Raw genomic sequence first — 27,023 nt, forward strand, 5'->3', positions numbered from 1 at the left:
TTTAAGAGATAATTTTAGGCTGGGAGATCGAAGCCAATGCAACTTCGTCAGTGTTTACCTTCTCGGTGCCTGTCAAGCGTCCCTGTTACAAATGAATTCCGCTAGTAAAGTCCTAAGCCGCACACATATTACATGGGTGATTTCGTTTGTTACATCCATATTAAGTTACCCCGACTCCCCCTGCTCCTCGCTCCCGTGGCTAATGCCGAACGCTTTTCAGCGCTGTCACATCTGTCGGCCCAAATTTAATACTTCCCCTTCACTTTAAACTGAGAAACTCCAAAGAGTTCCAAGCTCCGGAGAGCTGGCAGATAGATTATAGACCACATGCTCATGCTGTTGCCGCTTGGAAGTGGGAAACGAGTCGGTCCTGAGGAGAGTAGCTGTATGTCCTGAGTGCTCTTCTGCAGACTAGATGGAAATCACTTCCAATCAGCCCTCGCCTCCACTTCTATGTACATTCCCGTGTCTATCATGCTTTCCTATGCGACTTGCCCTGACCCTTTCACCCTTCATCTGGATTTAATCTGGAAAATGCATTTGCAGCAACAGATGGAGCGGAAAATGGCTTTTACCTGCCACTGCGAAGTGCTAAGTGGAAAAAATTTCAGCCTTCCGTGTGATTTTATTTTATATATATAAATATATATGCTTTCTGATGATTGTTGTTACTTTCTTCGTGCATTTTTTCCTTCATTTCCCCGTCTAACACTAATATTCAGAAGCGCAAAACTCCAATGGAGCTTATCTCCGCCAGAACACACCACTCGCCAGCTTTTATTTTTGTTAGTATTATTATTTGACTTTATTTTTTCGCAGTGCTACACCGTTCCCATTGTTCTGCCGTTTAATTTCGATAAGACTGATGCAAAAGAGGGAAATTTAAACTGCGCCGCCATAGCGGAGCCCAGACTATGGAGGGTAAATTATTATTTCAGCACCAAGGGAGCTTTTTTTGAGCGGTAGAATCAGATCGGTTGGAAGAGAAAAGGAAGGAAGAGCGAATGAAATAAATAAAGGGGCAGAGAATGGGAAGGAGAGACAGAGGGGGAGAAAAGTTTGGCTTATCTGGCCGCGGCAGCAGTACTGCGCATATGGAGCATGGAGACGCGCCGCTGTTTGTTCCACAAGCCTGCCGAGCTTTAAGTGATATCAGCTGTCACAGGGGCACAGTCCTGCCCCCACATCACACTTCCATTTCCCCAATCCCTGAAAAAAAGGCATGCTGGGACTGAGCAGAAGCAGTGGCAGGGCGAGAGACCTAGGAACTGATATAATGGCAAGACAATGTCTTTTTTCCGTGCTTCTCAGAGTTGCCATGGTGGCAGCAGATCTTTTCTTTCGCCTGTGTGGGCAAGACTGCTGTACAGATGTATAGTCAAACACATTCAAGGCCAGATGTATTAAGCCTTTTGTGGCAGGTTTCAGGTGCAAATACGACTGAGTTCTGAGCGAAAAAGCATGCGGGAATGTGAGCCTTAACAAGCAGTTCATGTGCCATGTATGTAGAATAATGCAATGTACCTTTCTCTACCTTATAGTTATGCATTTCAAGCGAAATATGGGTACAAAAAAAAACAGTGGAGATATTGGAAGTGAGGCTGATTGCATATTCTGTTCAGCGAGTGACGGTGACCAGCTTTGCATGCAAGTTCCACAGGGATGGGCACTGGTGCCACAATGTGTCGTCAAGTGCTATGGAAATTATAATTGCAGCAGATGTGAATGACCTGCCAAAATAGTGCCGGAAATACCCAGAACAGTGAAGATGGAATCGACCAGACCTCTTGTGCTTGTGTCAATCAGGGAGCAACCCAAGGTACAGTACTGTGCGAAAGAGCAAGGAGCACCATTCATATATTTCGGTTCCAGTCAAACAGATATTCAGTACAAGTTATTTAGGTTATCAGGCTTTTCTGAGGAGAACAGATGTAAGACAATCCACTGACACAAAGAAAGGAAAACCAAAGTAAAATCAAACTGGAGTTATAAAAAATGGGATTTCTAAGAACCGTTCAAAGCAGTTGGTCCTGAAGATCCCGTAGAGATTACCTCCAAACCTAATCTACAAGATGGTGCTTTAAGGGTTCTTTCATCAAGAAAATGGGTCTATATAGAACCATGAACACTCAAAGAACCCTTTGCATGATTCAAGGGCTCTTTGCATCATGCTATATAGACAATGTGCAAGAGTGTGCTAAAGGCGGTTCTATATAGAACCTTATTGAAAAGGGGTCTATGTAGCACCCAAAAGGTTTCTTTTGTTGTTACAAGCTGGATAATGTAACGATAGAAGATCCATTTTGGGTGCTATATAGAACCATTTCCAAAAAGATTCTTTATAGAACCATCTTTAGCACATTTTACACCAGTCTGTAGAACTGTGAACACTCAAAGAACCATTTAATCATGCAAAGGGTTCTTTGAGTGTTCATGGTTCTATATAAAACCCATTTTCCTTACTAAAGAACTCTTGAAACACCATCTTTTTAGGAGTGTAGCACACCTGATCCAGATAATGACAGCCTTGATGGGCATCTGAATATTGTGTGTTGGATCTGAACTCTCTATGATGGTAGATCTGAAGGACCAAGAATGGGCAGCCCTGTAGTAGACATTTGGATGAACAGTACTTTGCGAGTTAGACTGTGCCTTCAGTGTGTGGTTGTAGTATGAGGGGAGGCTGATTGAGGAAAGGGAAACAGCTTGGAGAACTTGTGCTGGAGTGCTGCAGCTTCTGTTTGGAGCTAGAAGACCAGATCATCCCCACCATGAACTGTGGTAGGACCTACCGATAGAACTGAGGAGTTGGGAGGAGATGGGGTGGTGTTGGGGATCACAAAAACCTTGCCACAGGAAATAGAAGGTAGAGATGGGAACTGAAAAGGTGTTAGATTGGAACGAGGAGGGGATTCAGGCATGGTCCCCCTGCCCAAATTCCAGTTATTCCAGGACTCCATCTGAAGCTTTGAGGAGAAAATCAAGCTCCACTCTTAATTCAGATCTGAAAACATTCACAGGTATTTCTGCCCATCCTTCCACTGTAAAAGACAACTGAACGCTATGAGTCTGAAAGGAAGTGTAGCTGTCAAGAAGACCTCACTGACTGGCCACCCTGGAGTCCAGACCTCAACATTGCTGAATGTTTTTAATGGCCATTCTGACTGGAAATTAAATAAATGAATGGTCTCTACTTTTTGCACATTGCCGTATGTTGCAAGGCCTTGCGATGGACTGGCGACCTGTCTAGGATGTTTCCTGCCTTCTGGCCAATTACCACTGGGATAGGCTCAAGCACCCCCTGCGACCTAGAAGCATAAGCGGCTTAGATGGTGTGTGTGTGTGTGTGTGTGTGTGTGTTGCAAGAACTTGAAATTGAAGTGGTGCATCTTGAAGCACCTACAGTGCTCAATAATCGTTTACTCGACGAATGTGGACGAAAGAGAATCATTGCTGAACGACAAAGATAAGCTTCAAACAGCGACTGCATGGTCAACTCTGGACGATATCTGAACTGAAACCTGCTCTGTTCAAGAAAATCCACTTTTCACTGTAATCCTAGGAAAAGAAAATGAAACCCCTGAGATATCAGAAGAACTAGGCATGAAAATTAACGAAGAAGAGGCTGTTACAATTCAGTTTGAACCGAGAAGCACCGACTCCTCTTCGAAATAACGGAGAAGCGACATAAAGTGATTCCAGTCATGAAAAAAGGAAAAGAAACAGAAGGTCCGCTTGATTGTGGACAAACTTTATATTGTACATGAGTGGACATGAACAAGCCACTGAGTAGGCTTAAGGACTGCCTGAGCACCACCAGCAAGCAAAAACATCCAGGAGAAAAAAAGGGAAAAAGAAATAAATAAAAAGGAAAGCAGACATATGGTGAGTTGTAAGGAAGCCAGTTAGGCATAAGTAGGCTAGTGAAAATGCTGAATTGAGCTGATGAATAATATATCAATCCTACTAACAACATGTGCAGCTCGTCTGCAGTCTATGTTATTTCAAGGGGATTACTGCACTGCACTGCTTCACTGCACCTTTTAAACCCTGCACCTCGCAAGCATAGTGGAGTTAGTATACAATATGTGTGGAAGCAAATATTCCGACGCCATTACTTTTTTTATTTAGTATACTTGCAGTACATGAATACACTTCAGTTTTATACACATAATATCTTTAGATTTTGTGCTTATAAATATCAACAAAAAAGTACTTTGTTTCAAAGCCTTCGTTGGCAGGTCACAATGGTAAGAAGTACAGGGAGATTCACTCAAAAGAGGCCCCGAATATTCTGTAATAACTCTCGCTAGGACGAAGCAATCCGAACATAACAATGTGCAGTGTGCTCCTCAGTATATGGAGCTTCAAACAAGCCAGGATGCCCCTGCGTTGGAGCGATGAGGTAGGCGCAATGCAATCAATTACACATACGTCAAGGTATGTAGCGTATTTTTTTTGGTTCAGTTTGATTCATCCTAACGGGAGTTACAACAGAATATTCGGGGCCTCTTTCAAGTGAATCTCCCTGTAATTGGCTTTTTTGCAGCATTGTGGCTCAGTTTTGGCCCATTCCTTTTGGCAAACCATCTTCAGTTCCCCAAGGTTATGAGGGTCTCTCTGATGGACTGTCAATTTCATAATCCTTTATACATTTTCAACAGGATTCGAATCAGAACATTGGCCAGGCCTTGCAAGCAGCATCGTCTTCTTTTTAGTCTTGCATTATTTTGACTGTATGTTTGGCATCATTGTCTTATTGAAACGTCCAACTTCTACCCAGATTCATTTTCGTTGATGAGAATTAAATTCTCCTCTAATATCTCCCAGTGCGTTCCTCCAATTATGTTTCCTTAAAGGCATGTAATGCCCCAGTACAATTTCCAGAAAAGCAAAGCATATCATAATGCTCCCACCTTCATACTTCACTTTGGGCATGCTCTTTGGATCATATGCCCAAGTCTTCTTTCTCCAAGCATGACAAGCTGAATTATCGCCAAAGAGTGCCTAAGTGTACCTTGTTCCTAAGGATTTCTGACTTGTCTAAATGCTTGTGTGCTAATTTCAGACGTGCAAATGTGCTTCTTTTTAGCAAAGGTGTCGCGTGGGGTGTTGGAACGGAAATTATGGTGGTACAGATCGATGCATATTGGGCTTAAATGTTCTTGTAGCTGCTTCAAGCCATCCTGCAGCTCTCGGTGTGCACTGTATGACTTTTAAAATCCTAATAGATTTCTAAACCAGTAAGCATAACACACTTAAATCTAGTCTATCAGTCTATCATAGAATTTCTTGTCTTTTTGCCATGAGGGCGTGGGCAAAGAGAGGCTATCACACACGTGTGTTTTGGCTACAAATAAGAACTCAAACCACCAGAGCTCCCCTGTTATCATGACATAAACAAAGCTAAACTGGACAGGACTTTATGTGTGGTGAAAGTGCACCCTGAGGATGAATATGGGCTTGTGAAACTCTGGTATCACAGTGAGAGCTGGAGAATTGTTCACTACAAACTGGCAGCTGACTTGAAATCATGTGCCTTAACGTCTGGATACACACATTATTAACATGGTAAAGGCTTTTATTTGGCTGTATTCAACAAGCAGCTCCTCTGTCTCCACTGTCCATTGCACATGTGGTGAGTCTCTTTGCCTTTTTTCTGCACCCTTCCAGCTCTCACATTGGCTGTTACATGAATCACTCGTTGAGCTCCATTGCTGACTGTCTCATCTGCAGAACCTGTGAATATTTTGGGTTGTAAAAATTAAACACCTTTGAAAATCTCGGAGGGCCTCCAGTCGCTCCAGAGCTCCATCAGAAGGCCAAAGGTGGACTCCTTTCTCCTCTTACTCGGCCAGGTTGTCCATGCCGTCAATCGCTTCCCATGGAGCTTGAGGTTTAAGGTCTTTGCTAGGGTCCGCTAGGGCTCTATGGCTTTTCGCCTCTGGGCATTTTTTAATAAGATTGTCCCTGAGAACTGTCGGAAGCTTCTTTAACTTCACCATGGTTGCTACTTGTTGAGTGAAATTAAAATTGTTGTTTGTAATTGACACAGGGTACAATTTGCAGCAGAACATTTATTTTTCAGCTTCAATATCTAGCACTTTACTTATGTTGTGTAACCTATATGCATGTATATTTATATTATATATGGTCTTTTTTTTAAATGTAGTATTCTTCATCATTTAAACGTCTCTGCTTATACTTATAAACGCTTGCTTTTTTTGTTTGTATTCATCAGTACAAAGTCAAAAGACACTGTATGTACAGTTAGAGCATATTTGTTCTAGAGGTGTATTAAATAACCAAAACAAAAGTGTCAGAATACTTGTTTCCCCTCACTGTACAGCCTTAATAAATTTCAGATTCACTGCGAGCGCATTGCGGATGCATCACGAAGCATTAAGCGCCGCGCCTTCTCACATACATACATCTGGCCTTCAGTCTCTGGATAGTCTGCTCCACAGCTGTAAATCTGTGAAGCTAAAGCTCCTCGCTTGGGCGAGAGAGGAAGGAAGGCGCGAGCGAACATCCGCAGTTCATTATTACGAGGCAGTAACAACTTTCGCAATTAAAATGTGCCTGTGCAGCCAAAACAAAGCCCATTACGCTCTCAATACAGCTTTCATAATTGAATTGTTCTTAGCCGGGGAATTGAAAGGGGGCCGGTTAACGACGTGCCCTTGAGCGCAAGATTTGACAAACTGTTTCGGCCCATACTTTCCCAATACTTTGGCTTATTGAGTGGAAGGCAAGCGATGAGAAAGAGAGAGGCTATCAAAATGCGATGCAATAAGCAAATTCAAAATGTCAGGCTTGCATGCTGTGTGTTCCGGCGCAGTGCGATTCTACCTTCGCAATGAAGCAATTACAGCGAGCAGGCAGTCATTCTCCGTCACCCAGCACGAGCCGGCTCAGCTCTAAAAGCACACAATGCCCTGAATATTATAGTACGGTGGAAGGGGGGGGCGACCTGCTGAGTGAAAGTTATACGCGATGATGTCTTGAAGAGATGCAAGCGGAAAAGAAAGGGCCATTTGTGTGCCTGTCTGCATGTGTATGTTTTCCTGAAGCTCACTGCTCCTCTCTTGGGTCTTGTCTCTTTGCAGGAGAAATCTGTGCGTTTAAGATCCACGGGCAGGAGGCGCCGTTCGAGGCGGAGGTGCTGAACAGAACATCGGGCGAAGGTGTGCTGAGGGCCCGGGGCCCCATCGACTGCGAGCAACAAAAGGAGTACACCTTCATTATCCAGGCCTACGACTGCGGGGCCGGTCCCAATGGAGCCGGTTGGAAAAAGAGCCACAAGTATGTAGAGATGACTAATGTAATTAATGGCTGTCAAATGATTAAAACGATTAATCGCGATTAATCGCATTATTTTATGTAGTTAATTACGATTAAACACACTTGTCTCATTTGCTCATACAGTCGTATGCAGTCGTTCTGTGTAGTTAATCGTGATTAGTCTGACTTTTTGTAGTTAATTGCGATTAATCGGTTTACTTTGTGTCGTTAATCATGATTAATCACATTGTTTTGTGCATTTAAACACGATTATTTGCATTATTTTCTGTAGTTAATGGCAATAATTGCATTGTTTTGTGATGATGATCACAAATAATTTGATTATTTTTGTAGTTAATCGCGATTAAACATATTTGACTTGAATGCTAAAGCTGTCACACAATAGTTTAGGCATCCTTCGTCAAATAATGATTTTTAAGTGAAAATTACTACACATCCTCCACAGTGAACACACTTCTGCACATTTTCATGTGAAACTACTATTTATTTGCTGATTTTAACTTATTGGAAAACAAAATTAAACAATACATTTATGGCACATTCTGTATTTTTATTTGAAATTCAGCAAATAAATAGAAATTGGGTGCTACAATTTGCAGAAAAGATACATATGTTAACTTTTATTTAGAAAGTCAACAAAATGACTTTTGCATGTGACTGTACTTGATCCTAAAGAAATATTTTCCAATTAGAAAGCAACTCGTTTTAGTGTAGCCATAAGCTGTAAGCTGTAAAACATTTTAATTAGAATGCATTTCTTATTTTCAATACCATTTTTATTAAATCACTACCATGGTCTCATTGTGGGAACACTAAGCTAAACATTAAGTTTTAATGTTGAAGTTTCATTTTTAAGTGGAGATTTAATTTTCACATATGCAAACTGAATACCTGAGATCAAGACTTACAGATTCACCAGTTGGATTTAAATTTTCACAAAGAAAAATAGGAAATAAAAGCTAAAATGGCTTGCCATAGTATATAGAATTTCCACATCAATTTCATTTTTAATGGTGTGGAAATTAATTGACTACTTGTTAAACTTTTATTCATGTTAGTAAAAATTCTTACTGCAATTATAATGAACTAGAAAAAGCTTGAATTCTTACCAATGAAATTTTACATGGTAAATTAGAATCCCTAATTAATACATTTTTCCTAAAAAATTAAGTTTCTGGTGTCAACAGCACTTTTTTGTTTCTTAATGAAAAGTTAAGAGCATATTTACCAAACAATTCACTGTTAACTGTCAACACTTCATCTCTTAAAATTCATAGTTCTATTTCTGAGAATTCTAGTTTTCTTTGTTTTTTTCATCGTGTACATTGCAGCAGCCAAACACACCTTCACTGGGCAGGTTTTTAGTATGCATGAGCTCATTTACATGTGGATTTTGATTGTCTCTTGCTTAGGAAAATACCGCAGTGGGAAAAGGGCACCGGTGTGCTAAATGCTGAAAAAGGGCACCAGTGTGCTAAACGCTGCCACAGTAACTTTATGAATAGCTCTTATTTACAGTGACACACATTTTACATGGTGTACTGCTGTTACCACCTAGTTTTATGTATCTCGCTCTGTATATTTGTCAGTTTCAGTAAATCAGAATCAGAAATCGTAAAATGTCATCACTTTACTACAATAAGTGCAAAACACTGGCTGATCAAAAAAAAATGACCAGAGGATCTATGATCTGATCTTGTTAGCCTTCTGATTCCCCACTGTGTTCTGCAGATGACGTAGAGCTAATGCTGCGTAATAATCACTGTTGGAGATCAGAACTGGTGAAAGGATTAAGCGATATGAGGTTTTAAGCGACGGTATTAAAGCTGATACTTGATACTCCCACAAATACGAAATAATAGCATGTAGCCTGCTCTACCTTTCTGACAGCGGCTTAAAAGAAGACTTCAAAAGGTTAATGTGACTAAGAACGAATAGGAGCTGATTGTGACCAGTTATCACAGTTTAACAAAGCTAGCATTTTAGAGATGCATTCCTCTGTGCACTTATAGCCATTCACACTTCCATTCATTCACTCTGCTGCAGAGTACAAAGCGTATAATTTTATTCTCAGTGTGCCAGCATTACACAACACCTCCATTTACAGTACTGAAGCTCAGAAGTTGACTTTACTCAGGGGTTTTAACTTGACGATTGCCTTGAGCCACCTAAGTTGTCTGACTGAACCCACTAGTGTAACATTTAATGATTCCTTTAGGGAGGAAAAGTAAATAAAGTCGGCTCAACTCATCACCCAAGGCGGTACGTTCTTGTGACATTTGATGTGTTGGGGCGGCCTGTAATACAGCATTTAGGGCTGCTGGGTATGAGGAGCACGTTCTTTCATCCCGAGTTTAGTATGTAGAACGCATTTTCTACACAAGTCGTGCTCTCATGTGTTATGTCTGACACGCATGTAGACAAGTAAGGGAAATGTATTCCGCAGTGCTTTAGATCAAAGCAGAGCAATAGCAGTCGTTTTAATATACCGTACCGTTTCAAAGCATCAGAGCTGATGGGGTAATCTGCAGGGAGATGTAGGACATGTAGCATCTCTTACAAGCACTAGTCAAATGCAACGGGCTGCTACAAGGACATTTACTCCAATTTGTTGAAATGATTACGTGCTTATAGACACTCACTGTTGTACAATAGGGCTGAGCAACATTGGGGGAAAAGTCATATTGTCCTTTTAGGCCTTTATGATAAACGTCATGGTATTTGAAAAAAACAGAAAGAGCCAGATTAAAATACTCCCAGGTCTACTAGTTGTCACCCAAGCAAAGGAAAAGGTGGATATAGAGAGGAAAATAGGGAAGGAGAATTCCACCATTTCCATTCCAGAAGCCTAGCAGCATCTTAGCAACCACCTGGGATACTATAGGAGTGGCCAAGCAACACTTTAGCAACCATCTGATAGCATAGCAATGGTCTAGGAACACCTTAGCAAGCATCTGGGATATCATAGTAATGACCTGGCAACATTTTAACAAGCACCTGGGATACCATATCAATGATATAGCAACACCTTGGCAGCCATCGGGGATAACATGGTAATGTCTTAGCATGACCTTTCCATGCCAGCAGCCTAGCAACACCTTAGCAACCACCTGGGATACCATGGTAATGGCCAAGCAACGCTTTAGCAATCACCTGATAGCATAGCAGCAGCCCAGGAACACCTTAGCAACCACCTAGGATGCCATAGCAATGGCCTAGGAACACCTTAACAACCAACTGGCATTCTATAGCAACACCTTAGCAACTGCCTGGGACAGCACAGCAATGTCCTAGCAACACCTAAGCAACAACCTAGGATAGCGTAGCATCAGCTTAGCAACACCCTAGCAACCAACCATAACAACAGCCTAGCAGAACCTTAGCAACCATCTGGGATACCACATCAATGGCCTAGCAACACCTTAGCAGCAACCTGGGTTACCATCACTTTAGAAACCACCTGATAACATAGCAATGGTCTAGCAACACCTAAGCAACCACCTGGGATACCATAGTAATGGCCAAGCAACACTTTAGTAACCATCTGATAGCATAGCAATGGTCTAGCAACACCTAAGCAACCACCTGGGATACCATAGTAATGGCCAAGCAACACTTTAGTAACCATCTGATAGCATAGCAATGGTCTAGGAACACTTAAGCAACCACCTGGAATTCCATAGTAAGTAGAATACCATAGTAATGACCTGGCAACACCTTAGCAACCACCTGGGATACCACATCAATTAGCAGCAATGTGGGATATTTTAGCAATGGCCAAGCAACACTTTAGCAACCACCTGGGATACCATAGTAAAGACCAAGCAACACTTTAGCAGCCACCTGATAGCATAGCAATGGTCTAGGAACACCTTAGCAACCATCTGGGATACCATAGTAAAGACCTGGCAACACCTTAGCAAGCTGGGATAGCATAGCAATGACCTAGCAACACCTTAGCAACCACCTGGGATACCATAGTAACAATCTGCACCACCTTAGTAAACACCAAAGATACCATAGTAATGACCTAGCAACACCTTAGAAACCACCTGGGATACCTTAGTAACAACCTGCACTACCTTAGCAAACACCTAAGATACCATAGTTTTGACCAAACACCTTAGCAAGCACCTGGGATAGCATAGCAATGGCTTAGGAACACTTTGGCAACCACTTAGGTCTTGCATCCCTGTGTATTTATCTAAATCTTAAACTTGCCTATTTAATTTTTAAGGTTTTAGTGGTCAGTGTCACCATGGCAACCATTAGACATCTTCAGGCTGCCACTGGTAGTGCCACAGCTTTACACCAACTTTGCAGTACAGCAGAGAATGAGCCCATTTTGTATTGTAGTCACAGTGAATTCGGCTAGTCCCTGGACATAATCAATCCTAGCCGCAAGCAGCCTTAAATTAAATTATGGTTATGCTACTGTAATTGTATTACAGCATATTGCTATTACTATGTGTCTTTCATTATATTGAAAATACATTAGTGAAGCCTTGATATGATGTGATTGGCCTGCATTATTTATTATCAAAAAGATTTTTTTTTTTTTGGATAAACACTTTGAGTCATCCAAACACCCTGAAGAACATTTGTGATTGGTCAGGACGCTTTAGGCACGCAATAAAACATTTCTTATATTATTTTATAATATTTTATTCACACGAAAATCGGTTAGGGACTCATTCACATATTGCACACTTCTGGGACATCAGTGATGAGAAGACTGAAATGGCAGAAAATGACAAACAAATAATATATTCTGCGGCCTTTACTTATTACTGTGCGATAAGCTATTTGTTACGCTGTTATATGTAATCTGTATAGCAGTAATAAGTAGCTAATAGCTGCTAGTTGCACTGTGAGTTACACCCTGTGCATTCTATGCCCTTATGTACTGACAGACTGTCTTCTCTCTCTCTCTCTCCTCTCTCGTATTGCTCCTGGTCATGCCCTGTGCTTAGCCCTGCCCTGCTCTGCAGTGATGACCTATCAAGACTTTTACAAAGTTGCCAGAAGCTGGACATGCTCTCTCTCCACAGTAGCTGGAGTAGATTTCTGATAAAGTGCCATACAAAACAGCTTCAGCGCTCAGAGAGAGCGAGTGAGCGAGAGAGAGAGAGTTTTACAAGAAGTTTTTGAAGATGGGCATCAGTGATGAATGCCTTGACACAGTGTAATATATTTGTTTTTGTACTTTTTCAGGCCAAAAATGTCCTGACTGTAAGAAAAACAGATAAAATCAGGACTGACCTATAATGTCAAGACCAGCAAAAGTTTTCTTTCTGAAGTGAAGTACTCACATGTTTAATATATCTAAAACTAAAAGAGCAGATCCATTTCTTTTTGTTTACTAAGGTTATGTTTAGGGATAGGCTTATAAAATGCTTATTACACACACACACACACACACACACACACATATATATATATATGTATTTTATAATACATATGGGCATATTATTGTTACACTTTACAATATTTACATATATAAAATACATATTGGTTATTATTTACACATCAAGTGATACGTTTATACACACTGTTGTCACAACAAAACCTCGTTTCTCCAAAATTATAACTTCACAGGAGAAAGAAAAAACATACTTTACTTTCAATGTAAGTCATTGGTACGAAGGCATTTAGGGCCACTGTTAATAAAAATAAAAATTGTAGCCTTCCAGAATAAAGCCATAATATTTTAAGAAAAAAGTCGTAATATTTTGAGAAAAAAAAAGTAATATTTGGAGGATAAAGTGGGCTAACTGTAAGGGGGCTGCCATAATGCGTTGGGGTCTCGGTTGCTGTATTGGCACTGGTGTTCCACTCACTCCTGTCTCTTTTGGATCATTTTGATTATCATTCTCACTGTCTATGAAACTTCATGCCCTCTTTGAATGGCACAGAGAAGTAGCCCCCGATAGCCATGTAGACGACCCTGCCTGCGATTCTCCTTTAACAAAACAGACAGACAGACAGTTTCCTCCGAGTCCGTCTGGCTCTTCATTCTAAATAAACAGTTTCCTGCTCAGCCATTTCAGCCGTTTCTTATACTAATAACAGGCTGGTGCTGATGTGCAGGAGAGACAGGGAGACTGAGTGTTTCTTTATGGGTGAAATCGATATGAAAGTAGAACTCCACCAACTTCTCAGTGCCCCTCCTTTAACACGAGGAGGTGCCTTTGCAAAGTTTTTGGCCACAATATTGCGACCTTTCCTGGTATTAATGCCACTTTAATGTCGTAATTCTATGACTTTTTTCTCGAAATAGTACGACTTTATTCTAAAAATATTATGACTTTTTTTCTTGAAATAGTACGACTTTATTCTCAAAAATATTATGACTTTTTTTCTTGAAATAGTACGACTTTATTCTCAAAATATCATGACTTTCTCGAAATAGTACGACTTTATTCTAAAGTATTATGACTTTTTTCTCGAAATAGTATGACTTTATTCTAAAAATATTGACATTTTTCTCGAAATAGTACGAATTTATTCTCAAAATATTATGACTTTTTTTCTCAAAATATTATGACTTTATTCTAAAAAATATTATGACTTTTTCTTGAAATAGTAAGACTTCATTCTCAAAATATTATGACTTTTTTCTCGAAATATCATACCATACTAACTTTTTCTCAAAATATTATGACTTTCTTCTCGAAGTCTACTATTTTTATTTTTATTAACAGTGGCCCTAAAATGCCGTCATACGTTGGAGCCAGACTTTTTTCCAAGATATTTTAGGCCATTTCTTTTGGTCTATTTATCATGAAATTATGTCAAAAACTGAAAAATAAAATATGTATGTGGCGTATATATTATGGACACTGTCATCAGTAATACATAGTGGATATACTAGTAGTATGTATAGATCCATATATATATATATATATATATATATATATATATACCCTCATGTCCTGACAAAAGCAAACTTATATGTATCTCTGTGTGTTTGTGAGTTTGTAAGACAGGGAATCATTATTGCAGGATTTTCTAATTACAGGTTTCATTAACTTAATTTATCATTAACTCATCAGGTCTCATTAACGTCATTTCAAGTCGGAAGACACGACAACACGAGGCACCATCAGTTACCGTCAAACAAGGTCACATGCTGAAAGGAATCTGCCCGTCGGGTCACACTTTGTGGCTACACTCAAAGATATCTGCTTTCATACATCCTAAAACACTCCAACAGTTTGCTCCAAGCTACCTTGGTTACATGAGAACTATTCAAATGATGAATGCATTTCGCTTTATACGCATCTGGGTGTAGTTAAACGAATTAATTATTATCATTAGTAATTTCTGGTGAGGTTCTGTGAAGATTTATCATTGTCTGTATATGCACGCTGAGTATGAATTGGTAAAAGCAGTTATAATGGGTGATAAATGGATGGTAAATAATGCACCAGTGAAGAGATAAATGATTCTCTCCGTATAGCCCTGCTGCTTTTCCTCCCTACTACTGTTTTAGAGTATTTTTCTTTTAATCAGATGTATTGTATTTCTCCGCAGCACAGCATGAGGTGCTGCTTATAAGTCTGGCCGGTCTGCGGTGCACAAAATGAACCTTGATTATTATATGAAATACTGAAAAATAAGTCAGCGCTCAGTGTTCGTAATGCTTCATTAGCTTCCCAAATATGGAGATGCATTTTAAAGTCAAACTGGCGCAGCTCGCTTCTACTAACACGTCTTCATCTGTGTCTTTCCTTTCTCCACCTCTCTGCCTCTGCGCTCCTTTCCTCTGTTCCCTCATGGCAGAGCGGTGGTTCATGTCCAGGTGGACGACGTGAACGAGTTCTCGCCGGTGTTCAGGGAGCCGGTGTACCGGGCCACGGTGACGGAAGGGAAGATTTACGACAGCATCCTGCAGGTGGAGGCCTGGGACCAGGACTGTTCACCTCAGTACAGCCAAATCTGCAACTACGAGATCGTCACGCAGGACACGCCCTTCGCCATCGACCGCAACGGTGAGGCTCCACGCAACACAAAGGAGATCATGAAGGGTTTCGTTCCAAAACTATAACCTATGGTTCTATATAGAACCTTTTTGAAAAGGGTTCTATATAGCACCAAAAGGAGTTCTTTTCATTACAACCTTGACATCATAGGCTCTTAAACAAGACGGTTCTTCAAGGGTTCTTTAGTAAAAGACATGGTTCTATAAAGAACTAAGAACACCCAAAGAACCCTTTGCAATAAATAGAGGGTTCTTTGCATCATGAAAGAGTTCTTCAGATTGATGGAGAACGTGTTGTAGATGGTTCTGTACAGAACATTTTTGAAAAGGGTTCTATATAGCACCCATACTTGCTTGACACAACAGTAGAAGAACGCTTTTGGGTGCTGTATGGAACCCTTTTCAAAAATATTCAATATAGAACCATCCACAGCAGATTCAAGAACCCTTTCATGATGCACAGAACTCTTTAATCATGCAGAGGGTTCTTTGAGTGTTCATGTTCCTGTAGTACCATTTTCTGTACTAAAGAACCCTTAAAGAACCATCTTTTTCAGAATGTAAGAACTCACTTTCTGCTTGGGATTATGAGGTTCTCTCAGGCAAAACATGAAAATAAGCAGTGATTTTTAAGGAACACAAACAGGTTACTTGTAATTTGTTATAAAACATGAAAATTAATGTTGTAACAGAGGATCTACATGTACCACAAAGGTAAATTGAATGTTTTCTATGACATTTTTTATGACATTTGCTTTTATTATTTATTTTTTATGGCATTTATTTCTTGTTGAGGATGAATCATCTTTAAGACAGCAAGGCATTTTTATGGAACTGCAAGAAGACAGGCAATGTTTCACAACATGTTTTCATGTTTCACAAAGTTATTAGCCTTCTTAGCCTTACAAACTTATAAATGATTATTAATTAATGAACTAATTAATGAATTCAACCTGTCACTGCACTAATTAAAATGTACTACAATGTACAGGTATTTAAAGAGGCATGCAGCTAATTCTCACTGCCACTGTAGCTGAAAACAAACTCTCTGTTACACTAAGTCAGTGATTGGCAACATGCGGCTCTTTTACTGCCTTGTTGCGGCTCCACAGCAGAATTAGATTTATAGATAAAAATAATCCTCCTTCGCAGTAAAATAAAGCTCTGCTGATCGTTCAACACAGTTTTAACACTAAATGGTCATAAACGCTGGAGTTAATGTAGAACTGCTAATTCACCCTTCAACCTTGAAGGTTGGCGCGCAGACTGCTGGTCACCACAGCAACGCAGACAACAATCTCGCTAGTAGCTAACGAAACAGCAAAGAGAGAGATTTAAGACGAACATCGATAATTTGGAGACGAATGGACTTACTTGCATTTATAAGCACTCAGCTGGTCTTCTGATCCGTTTAACCTGCAGCGAGAAACCGTTAAACACTAAAAAGTCGAAGCTGAAGTCTCATTGCAGTTTTCCGTTCCACCTTAAATGGTGCAGCAGGCATTGGGAAAATTTTAACAAGAAGCAGGTGAATGAGAAGCGACTTCAGCCTCATAAAAAACCAAACATTGAGAGACGTTTTACAAGAAACTGTTCTACTTTTGAAAACGTTTCCTGCCAGAGATGCGAGAAAAGATTCAAGATTTTATTGTCATATGTACAGCAGAAAGAGGCAGTTACACTGTACAGTCAAATTCTTAGTTTGCTGTTCCTCCATTCACCAAATGTAATCTTAGAAAAAAAAATATAAAATATAAAACATAAAAAAATATATCAAATAAGTAGAAATACACTAAAAACAGTAGTAAAGAAGTAAAAACGTACAGTTATATGTGCAAAGTTGAAAGAAAAATTAAAGTTATGTGTGCGAAATGTGGCTGTAGCTGAGCTAAAACTTAAAGTAGAGCAGAGTAAGTCTGCGTTTTCATTTATATTAAATTAGTTAGCCTATATGAACACATTAACACAACCTGAGACATATTTGGACATTAAAATGTTGTGGTTTGCTTTTTGTTGAAAGGGCAAAATGGCTGTTCTTAACATTTGGGTCCTTTCTATTCTCTGTCTTGGTATCACTGGAGTGCTTGTTTCTCCCTCTGTCTGCTGTGCTAGTGTCTTCTCATTGCCCTCTGTTTCTCTCTCTCTGTCTCTGCTGGCGGACTAATTTGACGTTGCTCTTTTCCTACACTGCTTCTTCCCTCTTCTATCTTAGGAACAGTTTCTCTACCACTCTCTGATGATGCTTTCTCTCTCATCACTCTCTGATGATGCTTGATGTCCCTTTGTCTGATGCTCTCTTTCTTTTCATTACTCTCCTGGTGTTTTCCTCTCTACCACTACTTTTCTGCCTGGATGAGTCAGGATCATCACAAAAATAAAAACAGACGAAAGAGTTAGGAGCATGGTACCTTTGATTAGCGACAGGCTGCATTAAGATCTAACAGCACAGTCATTCTGCAGTCATTAATGTTTTAATAATGAGGCAACTGTTAGAACGATCTTTCTTCAAAAACTAAAACCCATCCTTTACTGCTTGCCTCCAGTAGCTGGCAGAGTAGCATTAGCAAGCCAGTGTGGTAGCTAATAATGAAAATTCTCCTCAGCAAGATCTAAAACAATTAAAAAAGACATAACTTGCCTGTCATCTGAACTGTTGTCCTTCATGAGATAATACAATCCTCCGTCTTGAGGTTTCTCGTAAACTTGCAGCGACGTGACAAAGAATCAGAACCTGATTGGTCCTCTTTTATGTATTCGAAGTGCCGATTGGCTCACGAATAGAACCTTCTAGAAGTTAGAGTTTGACATTGGAGTCCAAAAGCCAACAAATGCATACAAAAGCACCTCACATAATGTTAAGATGTCATCACAAAATAAGAACATGAATAACTCAGTTTTGATGAAATGGACCCTTATAAATCCGAGAGGACGATACAGAAATGTGTGGTTTGGGACGCAGAGTTACATCAACTAGTAAGACACGTTCAACAGCTACTTCACTCTGCTGCTCGGTAGATGCTCATTAAACATCTCCAAGCGAAAGTTTGAGGTATTTGTTGATTAAGGATCATTTATTGAGGTACATTAATGCATTTCTTTATTATTAGGGAAGCAACAACTTTTTGTAATTCGCTCTACATTTAAGGCACCTCAGTGTAACAGCAGCACCGTCTAAGATGGAACAGAAAATTGAAATAAGATGCTGGTGAATAATAAGTATAGATGTATATGAGTTTACTACTTAAGAGCTTCGGCAGCTTTGGTAGCCACTTTTATTAGCTTTTGTAAAATCTCAATTGGAATTTTCTGAAATCTGGAGATGTGCAGGCTGTACGGATTCAGTCCACCAATCCAGCTAATCTTCTCCTTGTAGCACTTTCTGGAGACGGTATCCAAAGTACCTACAATTTTTTAATGTGTTTTTTTAGTCATTCTGACCTATTTTGCTATTTTGCTTTCGGTCTGCAGGGTTGCAGCTGCAGTAACGGTGATCAGAAGCTCTATCAGAGCTCTATCAGAGAACATGGGCTTCTTAATTATGCAATCGAACACTATGAATTGGAATACGCCTGTGTTTACCTAGATTTATGTCAGCTGTCATGAAAGGTTTATGTAATTGTAATATTGCCTTATGAACATGACCTAAAATACTGCAAAAAATGGTATCTTGTCAAGTAAAAAATAGTCAATAAATCTAATATTTCTCCTGTTGAGATCGTTGTATGCTTAATTTAAGATTATTTACCTTATTTCTAAATATTTTTTAATTGTTTTAAGTAATTTTCCCTTTAAAAGTACCTAAAAAATGTCCAGAAATATGCTAGATAATCTTATAAGTGCACAACCATCTCAAAATGGGAAATATGAGATATATTGACTAGATTTAAGATCATTTTACTTGACAAGATAAAAATTTTTGCTGTGCATGAGTTTTATGAACTTGACCTAAAGTGTAAAGTGTAAAGAAAAGTGTTAGCAAAACTTGCTGTGCTTTATTATGTTCATAATGACTGTCATGCTAATTACATTGTCCACCTCTGCAAAACAGTGTATTTTTGGCTAAAATTGAAACACGAAACATGACCTGAGCCACAAATTTGATCCCACATTTCCACAAATAAAACGGCAACAAAGAACTTTTAACTGTCCTATCCTGCCCCACCCCATCCCCCCCTCTTGGAAATGAAAAAGACAGTCGGGGTAATTTTCTTGCCTTGCTTCACCTGTGATTCCTCTCTGGCTATTCCGCTCTTCCTGCAGAACAGCCCGATTGATTGTGCTCTGCAGCTCGACATTTGCTTCATTCCCCTCTTTCACTCAGAAACAATGTCTTATCATCCCCGGAAGCATGACTGCTTCTCTGTCCACGTGGCCTGGCTGTCCTGTTCTGGCAGCGGCAGGACAGAGCCTGACATCTCATTCTCTGACAAATCTCTCTGATCAGAGACACAGAGATGAGGCATATCTGATCCTTTCAGATCAGATCACATCAGATCAGGCGCTTTGAGTCCAGCGGGCTCCGCCTGCCCAAACGTCCTGTCCTATCCCATCTGACAGGGTGGCAGCTGCTTCAAAGGCCTCCCCCCTGCAGAGCGCTTTTTATAGGCCGCCTCTGATTTCAACCTGCTGCCCACCGCTGTCTCTGCCAGGACCCCCAATACAAATGCCTGGCGCAATTAATACCCAATAGGGGTGCAATTCTCAGACTTCATAGTGATTCAAATTTAATTTCAATTATTAAGCATGTTATTTCGTCATAACATCTAAAATTAAGTACAAGTTGTTCATTTTTCAGGAGATATTTCTGAGGAGATTGGATATATCAGATAATCCATTTGGATATGCAAGAGGAAAGTCGGAGGAAAATAAGAGTTTCCAAAACTGGAAATCAAAAATGGATTAAAGGATTTTGAGGAAAAAGGGCTCCTAAGAACCAAGGAAGACCTGGTGGAACACCAAAACTGTTCTCATTAGACAAACAGCACTTAAAGTTTCATCTTGAAGGAGAGAAGAAGATCAAGCTCCACTCTTGCTTCAGATCTGAAACAATAGACAATTGCTTCTATCCATTTAGTTTACCACTATATCTAAAATTTCACCACAATGTTAGAAATAAAGGTTCTGTGCAGGATTTTTTTTTCGTTCGTCAAGATATAAACAATGAAAATGTTCCCTCAAAGGTACAACAGTGGTTTTAAGGTCCAGTGGTGTACCCTAAATATGTTTTTCCCAGATGAAATGTACGGATTTGTACTTTTTAATAACCTAATCTTTTAATACAGAACAATAAAATAAAAAGCCCGGAGATGAGATGGGGGGTGTGTAGAGTCAATACAGCTTAGAAAATATAATTTCAATGGATTATGGTACAATTGTGTTCCCTGACTAAAGGTACTGAGATGTTCCCTTGAGGGTCCCACCCCAGTGACGGTGTCATACCTTTATTTCTGAGAGTGCAGGATTTACTTCAGTGACAATCATTTGGGAAACATTTTAAACACAAAATCTCAAATTTCACAACGGATTTTCAAGGAAACAATTCAGGGCATCATAAATTTCACCACCGTTTCATTTGATTGGATGTTGGTACAATTTTGAATGCATTTTTAAAAACGTAGGACTGATTAAATGTGGAAGTAATATCACTTTTTTAATATTTAGTGTCTTGATTTCAGCTTCCATTCTGTTCAGCAGACTCACTTTCAGTTTTTCAGAGAAATCTGCAGAGATATTTATCCACACCTCACAAAATTCAATCTTAGAAGTTGGTTACATTTTCCGCTTCTCACAATTCAAGTAATCTCAACTACAAATTTAGACTCACCAGTCTGTGAAAGTTTACTCCACACATGAGTCTCGGTGTTCCAGAGCACATTTTCTTCTTTTTTAGTCTAATTTGCTTTTCTCAATAAGGGCTTGACAGCTACACATCCTCTCAGACTTATAGCACTGAGTTGTCTTCTCACAGTGGAACGATCTGAAGCAGTGGATCACATGGAGCCCTGCTGGTGACGTCCCATATATATAAAAATAATGCATTAGAATCTCATCCCCATGCCTCATTAAATTGTGGCCATGACTAAATTATCTAATTCCCACGCCTTACTAAGTCGTGGCCACACATTTGAATCTCGTCCCCATGCCTTACTAAATCGTGACCGTGACTTAATTATCTCATTCCCACACCTTACTAAGTCATGGCCATGCATTAGGATCTCGTCCCCATGCCTTACTAAATTGTGACCATGAATTAGGATCTCGTTCCCATGCCTTACTAAATTGGGCCATGACTTACTTATCTCATTCTCTCACCTTACTAAGTTGTGGCCATGCATTAGGATCTTGTCCCCATGCCTTACTAAATTGTGGCCTTGACTTAATTATGTCAGTCCCACGCCTTACTAAGTTGTGGCCACAACTTAATTATCTGGTTCCCACTCCTTACTAAGGCATTATTTTCATTATTAATAATGGATGTCACTAGTAGGGCTCTGTAGGATCTTGATTTTCTCCTCTCTTAAAAATGAAAGCTCTAAGTGCTGTTTATCTGATGCGGACAGTTTTGGTGGTCTACCAGGTCTTACAGTTGGTTGTTAGGGGTCTTGTTTTCTCTTTTTAACTCCTGTTTTGGAAACGCCCATTTTTCACTTATTTTGCTTTGACTTTCAGTTTTGATGCAAGTGGATTATCTTGTATCTAATCTCCTCAGAAGTACCTCTTAAAAAATGAGTAAATTGTACTTGATGGCTATTTTGACGACGTCAAACAAATGAAGGGTGGTCTCTCACTTACAATATACAAAATATAGAAAGGAACAACATAACAGAGCTTTTTCTTACTATTTACAGTTCAAAATAGCCTGAAAATTCTATTTAGGCCAAAAAATGAGTGCATACTGTATTAAAAATTATTATCATTCAGAATCCATTGAACTAATGCTACCTTCAGATAGATGTATCAAGGCATTTTTATACCCCTACACCGGCGCAAGCACTGAGTGATGTGTTGGTCCATCAGAGAGGGGCCTATTTTTGTTGTTGTTGTTGTTGTTTTTTTACTATTTCCGAGGGGTGTTTGGCTCCACTGCTTTCTGCGGATCAGAGGCCGGAGAGCTTTATTAAATACAACAGACCTGCTGGCGGAGAGATAGAGAGAAAGAGAGTATTAGAGGAAGAGTGATTGAGATAGAGAGATAGAGCACTGCGAGAGAAGGAATAGAAAGACAGGAAGAGAAAAGTTTGAAGGGGGATAAAGGTGAGAAAAATAAAGAAAGAAGGCACCTAATGGCTATTTGAGAAAACAAGAAATGTACAGGGCTGCACAGTGTGTTGTTTGTCCATTGATGTCATAATATTGATCTTTGCAATACTGATATCACAGAAGGCTGCAATATGCAGATGAGCCTGTCAGCCACTCACAGTGTTCTTTGCTGTGTGTCGTGAAAGTCTTGACCAATCACAGTTCCAGGTTAATGTTTAAATGAGTGTTTTGATTAAACGAGACATTCATGCAGTCCGACAAAAGTCAATTATTTTGGCCAAAGTACTGCAAACGTATTGATTTAGCGATGCATTTTTAATATATTTAATACACAGCGCTGTGCAAAAGTCAGACCACCCTTTCATTTATTTAATATCAAGTCAAAACAACCATAAAGTTATTCATTTTTCCATAGCAGTATTTAATTGGTCTGTTCTTTACTTACTGTGCCCCGACTGCCTCTTTAACTACAACTGACATTATGTTCCCCTTCAAAGAGACACTAAGGCTGGCTTATATATGTCTATGTAAGGTTCTTCACCACCCAATAGACCACCCTCTGTCGTAATTTCTTTCCATTTGGTGTGAAAGTATGTTGTTTGACATTGTCACATGATGCATAATTACCATTTTGATTTGCTGTTATTTCAAGTTGCAAGTGTTGTGGCAACATCTTGGCAACCACCTAGGGAAACCACAGCAACAGCCTAGGAAGACCTTAGCAAATATCTGGGATATCAGAGCCATGGCCTAATAACACCTTAGCAATGACCTGGGATACCATAGCAATGGAATAATGACATCTTAGCAACCACCTGAAACACCATAGCAACAGCATAGTAACAACTTAGCAACCATCTGGGATGTCTTAATAATGGCCTAGTAACACCTTAGCAACCATGTGGGATACCATATCAAGCAACATGTTAGCAAGCACCTGGGATACCATAACAACAGCCTAGTAACACCTTAGCAACCACCTGGGATACATAACAACAGCCTAGCAGGACATTAGCTATCACCTGGGACACCATAGCAACAGCCTAGTAACATGTTAGCAACTACCTGGGATACCATAGCACAGCCTAGTAACACCTTAGCAACCACCTTGGATACCATTGCAACAGCCTAGTAACACCTTAGCACCCACCTGGGATATCAAAGCAACAGCCTAGCAACATCTTAGCAACCACCTGGGATACCGCAGCATCAGCCTAGCAAGACTTTAGCAACCACCTGTGATGCCATACCAACAGCCTAGCAACACCCTGGCAATCACCTGGGATGCTATAGCGACAGCCTAGCAACACCTTAGCAACTATCTGGGATACCATAACAACAACCTAGTAACACCTTAGCAACCATCTGGGATGCCTTAATAATGGCCTCGTAACGCTTTAGCAACCACCTGGGATACCATAGCAACAGCCCTAGCAACACCTTAGCAACCACCTGGGATACCATAGCAATGGCACTAGCAACACCTTAGCAAATGCCTGGGATACCATAGCAACAGCCTAGTAACACCTTAGCAACAATCTGGGATACCATAGCAACAGCCTAGAAACACATTAGCAACTACATGGGATACCATAACAATGGCCCTAGCAACACCTTAGCAACAACCTGGGATACCATAGCAATGGCACTAGCAACACCTTAGCAAACGCCTGGGATACCATAGCAACAGCCTAGAGGTAGAGAGAGGTGGAGAGATGATGGGCAGGATGTGAAATGAGATAAAAAGAGCAGCATGTGTGATAGACAGAGAAGCACCCCGGTTCATCGTGCGAACACAGCCCGGAGAAAGAGCGAGAGAGGAAGCTTAAGGAAGAAAGATATCAGGGGTGTTTTAGATTTAATATACACTGTCAACACGGCTGCAGTGCTGATAGGACGTGTGCGTATATTGTGCTGCTGCTGAATGTAGCTATCAGTGGCCTTGCCAGTCTTTTAAAGAAGCTCGCTGTTCATCCAATCTTTGTTCTGTCACTCACTCCGCACTCCAAACACACACTCATGCGTGAGGTGAGGGGTATGCACTGCACTCTCAAAAAAATGTTTGTAAATGGTTCACTTGCACTTAAGTTCACAGTCAGACTCTCTGTCTCTCTCGCTCATTAACACCGTTCATCCCTGCGTCAGACTTTATCTAGCACTGCCCAGACGGACGCTTATAGATAACTTACAGCAAGAAGAACTTACAGCAAGAGAAAAACTCTCAGCGCTCATCACTCTGCCTGCCATTAGTGCCCGCAATCAGCTCTCGGAACTGAATTCGGAAGCAGATAAAGCAGCACTTACACAGTCTGAAGCGCGCTTGTGCTCGGATGTGCGCGAAAAGGCTTATACGCCATGCAATTAAACGGTTAAGATGTAAACAAAGTTGTTCAGAGTGGTCTGATGTGAAATGCTCTGTTGTAGAGAAGCTCAGAGTCAGAATTGTTCACAGTGGTGGTGGTAGGAACCAGACATCTGAAGAGTTTAATGCCTCAAAGGAAGTTATTGTTCAAAACAGTTCTGCATATGTTGCCTGGTGTCTGAGACAATGGGCCTCATTCAGCAAGGTTTTCCTAAGTTCTTAAATTTGTTCTTGAGAAAGGTCCTAAGAAAACATCTAATTGAGATTCATGACTCATTTTTAAACTGCAGAACTGTTCGCACCTTTGTGCTCTTGAGTGTGTAGATTCTGTTCTTCCCTAAGAACGAATCCCAAATAAGAAAACGTTGGTGAATGTTAGAATCTTCGTAAAACCTGCATGAAATTTCTTCTTAAGAGTGGTTGGTGAATGAGGCCCAATGTTTTCTGGTAGTTTTGATGTAAGATTTTGGCCTACAACATATTTTTAATATACATTCGGGGTGGAGAGGGACGTGCAGGGCGTTGTAAGAAAAAATAGTCCACAAACAGAACTTTCAGATTTACCACTATACTGTCAGAAATAAAGGTTCTGCGCAGGTACATTTTCCGGCCATCACGGTACAAACAATGTAAGTGTACCTGCAAGGGTACAACAGTGGTTTTAACGTCCAATTATGTACCTTAAATAAGTTTGTCCCACTTGAAAAGTAAATATTTGTACCTTTTCATAACCTAATGTTTAAAACAGAACGATAAAATAAAAAGCCTGGAGACGAGACGGGGTGTGTGGAGTTAATACGACTCGGAACATATATTTCAATGGATTATAGTACAATTATGTTCCCCTGACTAAAGGTACTGTTGTGGGCTGGAGGTTAGGGAACCAGCATTGTGACCAGAAGGTTGCTGGTTCGATCCCCTATGTTGTCAGTATGTGACTGCAGTGCCCTTGAACAAGACACCCAATCCCCAACTGGTCCCCAGGTGCCATGGATAGTGCTGCCCACCACTCTGGGCAAGTGTGCTCACTGCCCCCTAGCATGTGTGATTTAACTAGTGGATGGGTTAAAATGTGGAGGTGAAATTTCCCTGTTGTAGGATTAATAAAGGGTAACTTAACTTATTAAGTCAGTAACTTTAGTAATCACAAGAATTTTAACCCTTGCCCTACTTCATTACAAAAAAAGCAATCGCGTTACTGTGACATGTTACTCTGTACTGTGTTATCAGAACAGTGATCAACAGTATGTACAAACTCAGAAGACACATGTAGATCCAGTGGTTGTTTGGTACAGTAAATAAAATGGCTATATTTGCATTGAAAACATTGTCACCACTGGCTCCAGTAGTTGTAGGCAAACATTGATTTACTGACTGAGTTGATTGTCAGTTATCAGCTGTGAACTGCCAGGTGTGCTTGGCACTTCTCTATTGTGAATTTTTCTTAAATTCTAACAGCAGGTGCACCCAGTTTGAAATGATATAAATATAAAACAAATAAAACCGTCATCTTATACAATTAACTTAGTAAAACCTTAACCACAATAGTATCCCAGGTGGTTGTTAAAGACCACAATGGAAATAAGCCTGTGAGCTTTATGTGTTTTATATCCTGAATTTTTTTTTGTAAATGCTTGCAAACTATGTATGTGTGTGGTATTTTATGTATTTTATTGTCAAATAAATCTGTGTATGTACGATAACATCAGCTTTCTGATCTCATAAACAGCAAAATTAAAGCGTCCATTTCCTACATTTTTCGCCGATATCGACTAGTGACATTTGTATGATTTTATGTACCAAAAACATGAAAATTCATTTAACTGTACCTTTAAGACTGGTGTATGTAAATGAGTTCTGTTGTGATTGGCTGTTCTGTATTGTGCCTCATTACAAAAGCAGTCTGGGTAAAACACTCCTTTAACAGAACTGGGCTGAAACTGTTGTGGGCTAAGTAGACAGGAATATGCAAATGTGTTGATTTTCACTAAAACAATGAATACAAAACAGGATGTGTAGCTTCCGTTCGCAGATGTTATAGGTACCTTTAGTTTTCGATATTACCTAAGTATCGTCCGATTTTACCAATGAAGCGATAGATCAGCTCTGATA

The 27,023-nt window shown here is 40.0% G+C and overlaps 1 protein-coding gene across 1 annotated transcript in view; it reads left to right on the plus strand.

Moving 5' to 3' along the window:
* Positions 1–27,023, plus strand: part of clstn2 (calsyntenin 2) — a 381,240-nt gene that overhangs the window by 236,477 nt on the left and 117,740 nt on the right. The window contains exons 3-4 of the mRNA XM_036597461.1: positions 7,110–7,305; positions 15,091–15,299. Of these exons, the coding sequence (XP_036453354.1) occupies positions 7,110–7,305; positions 15,091–15,299 (405 nt within the window). The remainder of the gene's footprint in view (positions 1–7,109; positions 7,306–15,090; positions 15,300–27,023) is intronic.

The sequence above is a fragment of the Colossoma macropomum genome, unplaced genomic scaffold (genome assembly GCF_904425465.1).
Source record: "Colossoma macropomum unplaced genomic scaffold, Colossoma_macropomum, whole genome shotgun sequence".
Lineage (NCBI taxonomy): Eukaryota > Metazoa > Chordata > Actinopteri > Characiformes > Serrasalmidae > Colossoma > Colossoma macropomum.